Genomic DNA, 5528 nt, shown 5'->3' on the forward strand with positions numbered 1-5528 from the left:
ATGTCATTATAATGCCACATTGTGTTTGCACTGTGTTCACTGTGCCATGTAATTTCAGCGTTATAGACAATGTTACAGTACAATACTTCTAAAGACATAAAGAAGAATTCAGCTTTAGGGGCCTTACTGCATGGCCTATTAAAGTGACACTAAACTCAGCAGTTAAAAACCTTAAAGATACATTCAGGTACCTTAACTATTAACAAAAATGGATCTTATTTGTGTATCACCCAGCTGTAGATCCTCAAATCATCTCTGAATTTGTGCTGACACTGTCCTTCCTTTTGGAGGGAGGCTACAATTTCAATACAAATGATTAAACTAAACGTGAGATTGTAGTCCATCACAGGAGCGAGCTTGGAGTGGTGCCTACTATAGGGACCATGGGGAACAAAAGTATCCACCCTCCAGATGGAAGGACAGTGTCAGCACCAATTCAGAAATGATTTGAGGATCTACAGCCGAGTGATACACAAATAAGATACATTTTTTGTTATTAGGTAGGGTAGTTGAATGCATGTTTTAGATTTAACTCCTGAGTTTAGAGGCACTTTAAGTGCAAATAATAATGATATATAATAACCCATAGCAACTATTTTCACTATTCAAAAGGCTTGCGAATTCAGCTTAAGTAGAGGAAAGGCTATTCGCGGTAAAAAAATCGCGCGACAAACTCGCGTTTCCGAGGACTACTTGGCTGTATCCCAATGGAAACGCGCAACAAAAACGGCCCAAAGTAGTACATGTACCTTTTCAGGCGTGGGCCGTTTTGTAGCGCGTAAGGGACGGGCTGAAATACGCCAAGGTGTGAACCAGACCCATTGAATACAATGGGATTTAGATGTTTGAGCGTTTTGTAGAGCGTTCGTCGAGCGTAGAACGTGCTACAAAACGTTCAGGTGTGAACGAGGGCTTAATGTTACCTCCCCATTGCTCTTACTGTATATTCACTCCATACAGTTTCTAATAAATCTCAATGTAATACCTGTTTTCAAACTTTTTGCCAGTGGTCACATGACCACAAAGCTCCAGCGAGGGTGTCTCTCTGTACGCATGATGGGCATCAACTTTTTCAGGGTTGACAATGCCTTAAAACTATGGACACCAGTGGGATGTCATTAAAGGATTTGTAACTATTTAGACAGTCTTGTCATCCATGCTTAACATGACAGCCAGGCTCTGGACCTCTCTGTAGAATACAGTGCAGCTAAGCAATACAGCCTGTTCAAGGGATTGCCACAGCCTCTGACTTGACAATAAAGGAGGGGCACAGCATTGGTGTAGTCATCCTTGCACACTAGTACATTAGATTTGAGCACCGGGAGATTGGTGATGGTAGTTTAGGGTGCTGATCTCCCTTGTAGAGAGTGAAGGCCTACCCTAAAGTAGAACTACACCCCCCTATTCTTTACAGCTGAAGAAGGTGCCATCTAAGCCTCTATTTGGAATGCAGTTGCCATTAATATCATACAGGATTTATATAGCGCCAACAGTTTGCGCAGGGCTTTAAAATGTAAGGAAGACATTACAATCACAATACAAATCAATGATGCTGCACATGTGATCAGCTAATACACCAACCATTAGACGGATTGGAAGTTCAGTTGAGAGCTAAAATAAGCAAACTGGCAGCCTTGACATTTGGCATGTTGCTTCCCTGAAATTTCTGTCCAGTAAGAGTTCATAAGGACAGAACATTATTATTATTATTATAAAGGATTTATATAGCACCAACAGTTTGCGCTGCGCTTTACAATATAAGGAAGACATTACAATCACACTACAATTCAAGATAAGATGGTAAGGAGGGCCCTGCCCCTGAGGGCTTACAATCTAAAATGCTTTTACCTGCTTTCATCATGAGGACAGAGCCCCCTTTGTTCAGGCATTATCCAAAGACGGCATCTACTACATGGCCTCCACTGCAATCCAACACTTCTAAGCGTGTCCAATAAAGTGTCTCCTGCTGCGCACTGCTTTCACCTACTTGTTGTTACATCACTACAATGTCCTGTAGTCATGTCACAGCAAGCAATTGCAACAGAAGTAAGCAGCAGGGGATATGCTATTTGATACATCAGGAAGTGTCAGTTAGGAAGAAATCATAGTATCTTAGTCCAGGACGTAGATGCTGCCTCTGAGTAATGCCTGAACAAAGATAGCTCCCTCCTGGAAGGAAAAGCAGATAGAAGCATTGGCATGAAGAGTACTATGATCTCTGTGAGAGGTAATAAATACGTGTAAGTGTTTTACATAAAGCATTTCTAAACCCAAAAAGCCAAAAATGTAATATATTGCAGCTTACCAATCCGTACATGAGGTGGTTGAATTCATGTTTCTCTTTTTTTGCTTTGTTTTTATCTAGTGATCCATCCAGTAAGTCTGGTATAATGCAACTTCCTTTAACAGAGCAAGCTGTCCAGCAAAAGTGGAAGTTCAAGGTTTCAGACAAACCATTTAGCACTGACAGGGATGCTTACAATGGTCAGCTTTTATTCATTTATGTAAAACCTTTATCCCAAAAGGAATAAAAAAAACTGTTGCTTTACCTGCTTAAGAAGTGTTAGCTGGAATTCAGATTTAATTTGTTAGTCATCTCTCCGCTGACATCTAAATCTGCCAGTGCATCAATCACTACCCTTCCTATAGGGTGACAATGCTGCTGTTCAAGAGTGGCTCCATTGCTTCTTCATACCTTGGAGCCACCATAGTACAGCAAGTGTGTTACTGGCCGAATCACCAGGTGAAAATACAGGGGGAAAACTAATGCACCCACCACATTTAAGGATTTGTAAGCTACAATATATTACATTTATGGTTTTGGGTGTAGATACTCTTTAAAATGACTTAGCATGCAAGCATTTAACATGAAAAATATGTTTTATGCTAGGACCACTTTAAGTGGCCTCCAATGTAGGGATGTTCAGATACCAAGTACCGTACTCGGTACAAGTACAAGTACAGATACTTTTCCAGCTCCAGGACTAGACTAGAGATTTGTACATCCCCATTTTAATGTATTATTTTCTTGTTATAAATATATATAAGGGATGCACCGATACCATTTTTGCAAGTACAAGTACTGATACTTGTCCAAGTCCTCACAGATACAAGTACTGATACATTTTTGCTTATGGTCATGTGACAGTTTTTCTAAAACAATACAGACTAATGATTTCAGGACATTGGTGGAGCGTCAAAGTCAGGTCCCAGCTCCAACCACTGCAACCCTGGTAGTTGTAGTGAAAATGCCAAGTATCAGCACTGGTATCTGAACTGGTATCAGAACATCCCTACTCTAATGTATTTTAAGAACATGTGCCATGATTCCATCACATAGGCAGAAAATAAAACGGTTTTTGTATATGACAGGACTGAAGAGCTCATACTCATAAGAGACTGTTGTGTAAACTTTGAATAGATTTTTTTTTTATACTGTCAGATGAAGTGGTGAAAGTGGCTGCCTGTCAGGTCAGCCTTGAAAATATGGATCAATTGCATACAATCTTAGTTTTTTTCTTCTACACTTTTCACAGTTCCCATTTATGTGTCACTAGCAAGCCACTACTAGAGTACACTGGAGAAAAATCAAAGCACCTCTCTCATAATAAGTATTTCATAGCTATTCGACTAACAATGCTTCCTAGTGAATACGATCAGTGCATTGTAACCTGATCTGGTAGAAAAAGCAAGGAATTGTGTAAAGCGCTTTGTCAGCATATAAAGGTTTAGTTTAAAGGTTTCCAAGCAACAGGACAATAGCCAAAAATGAGCATACATTTGAAAGTTGCGATGTGAACAAAAAAAAAACAGTCTTTGCAGACCGAAGAGCTGAAATTATAGCTGTCCACAGAGGCCTCATAACTGTACACACATTGAAGAGAACCGGTCACCATTGGGCTTATACTAGAATCTGAATATTCAGTCTTAGATTGCTATAACTTGTGCAGGCTATAGATTTACCCCTTTTTTTTACTCCTACTGTTGCCCTTTGCGATTGAGTGATGTTTATGGTATTTTGCAGGAATGCACTGATACCGGTATTTCAGTATCGAGTACGAGTACCGATATTTTTTTTGGTACTCACCAATACCGAATACCGAATACCAATACCGGAAGATCGATTAAGGAAGCCACGTGTCATGTAATCACTCGCCACCTGGCTTCTTGATTAGCCCCTGAAAAACAACCCAAAAACCATAATCCCCCCTGCACCAAACTTTACACTTGGCACAATGCAGTCAGGCAAGTAAAGTTTTCCTGGCAACCGCCAAACCCAGACACATCTATCGGATTGCTAGACAGAGAAGCGTGATCCGTCACTCCAGAGAACACGTCTCCACTTCTCTAGAGTTCAGTGGCGGCGTGCTTTACACCACTGCATCCGACGCTTCGCATTGCACTTGATGTAATGCTTGGATGCAGCTGCTCGGCCATGGAAACCCATTTCATGAAGCTCTCTACGCACTGTTGTTGTGCAAATCTGAAGGCCACATGAAGTTTGGAGGTCTGTAGCTATTTACTCTGCAGATAGTGGGCGACTTCTGCGCACTGTGCGCTTCAGCGTGGGCTGACCCCGCTCTGTCATTTTACGTGGCCTACCACTTTGTGGTTGAGTTGCTGTTGTTTCCAGTTGCTTCCACTTTGTTATAATACCACAAACAGGTGACCGTGGAATATTTAGTGGCAAGGAAATTTAACGGATGGACTTATTGCACAGGTGGCAACCTATCACGGTACCACGCTTGAATTCACTGACATCCTGAGTACGACCCATTCTTTCACAAATGTTTGTAGAAGCGTCTGCATGCCTAGGTGCTTGTTTTTTTACACCTGTGGCCATGAAGGTGATTGGAACACCTGAATCCAATGATTTTAAGGGGTGTCCCAATACTTTTGGCAATATACAGGTGAAACTCGAATAATTAGAATATCGTGCAAAGTTCATTTATTTCACTAATGTAACTTAAAAGGTGAAACTAATATATGAGAGAGACTCATTACATGCTAAGCAAGATAATTCAAGCTGTGATTTGTCATAATTGTGATGATTATGGCTTACAGCTCATGAAAACCCCAAGAACCCCAAATCCACAACCTCAAAAAAGTAGATTATTACATGCAATCAATAAAACAAGGATTGTACATAGAACAATATCGGACCTCTGAAAAGTACAAGCATGCATATGTACTCAGTACTTGGTTTGGTCCCCTTTTGCAGCACTTAATGCCATTACTTTTGCACGATATTCTAATTATTCGAGTTTCACCTGTAGTGTACATTCCCTATTAGCCATAAATGATATAAATCCATTTTGCATATACCAAATATCTTTGCAAACCTGTACAGCAGATCTGTGGGAAGGAGTGCAGTAGGTGTACAATGCAGGATTACTGCAAAGGACACCTGGGGGTCTATTATATTTTTTTTCACATAAGAGTCACACATTTTTCAATTGAAACAATATATATATATATACATAAAATATATATATAAAATATATATGTTTGTGTGTGTGGTGCTATGC

At 40.3% G+C, this 5528-nt stretch overlaps 1 protein-coding gene across 1 annotated transcript in view; it reads right to left on the bottom strand.

The window, feature by feature from the left end:
* Positions 1-2112: 2112 nt before the first annotated feature.
* LOC108783794 (cytosolic carboxypeptidase 6-like) overlaps positions 2113-5528 on the bottom strand; it is a 142225-nt gene continuing 138809 nt past the window's right edge. Inside the window, exon 4 of the mRNA XM_018552451.1 lies at positions 2113-2169. Coding sequence (XP_018407953.1) covers positions 2113-2169 — 57 coding nt within the window. The remainder of the gene's footprint in view (positions 2170-5528) is intronic.

The sequence above is a fragment of the Nanorana parkeri genome, unplaced genomic scaffold (assembly GCF_000935625.1).
Source record: "Nanorana parkeri isolate BGI_ZX_2015 unplaced genomic scaffold, ASM93562v1 scaffold89, whole genome shotgun sequence".
Classification (NCBI taxonomy): Eukaryota; Metazoa; Chordata; class Amphibia; order Anura; family Dicroglossidae; genus Nanorana; species Nanorana parkeri.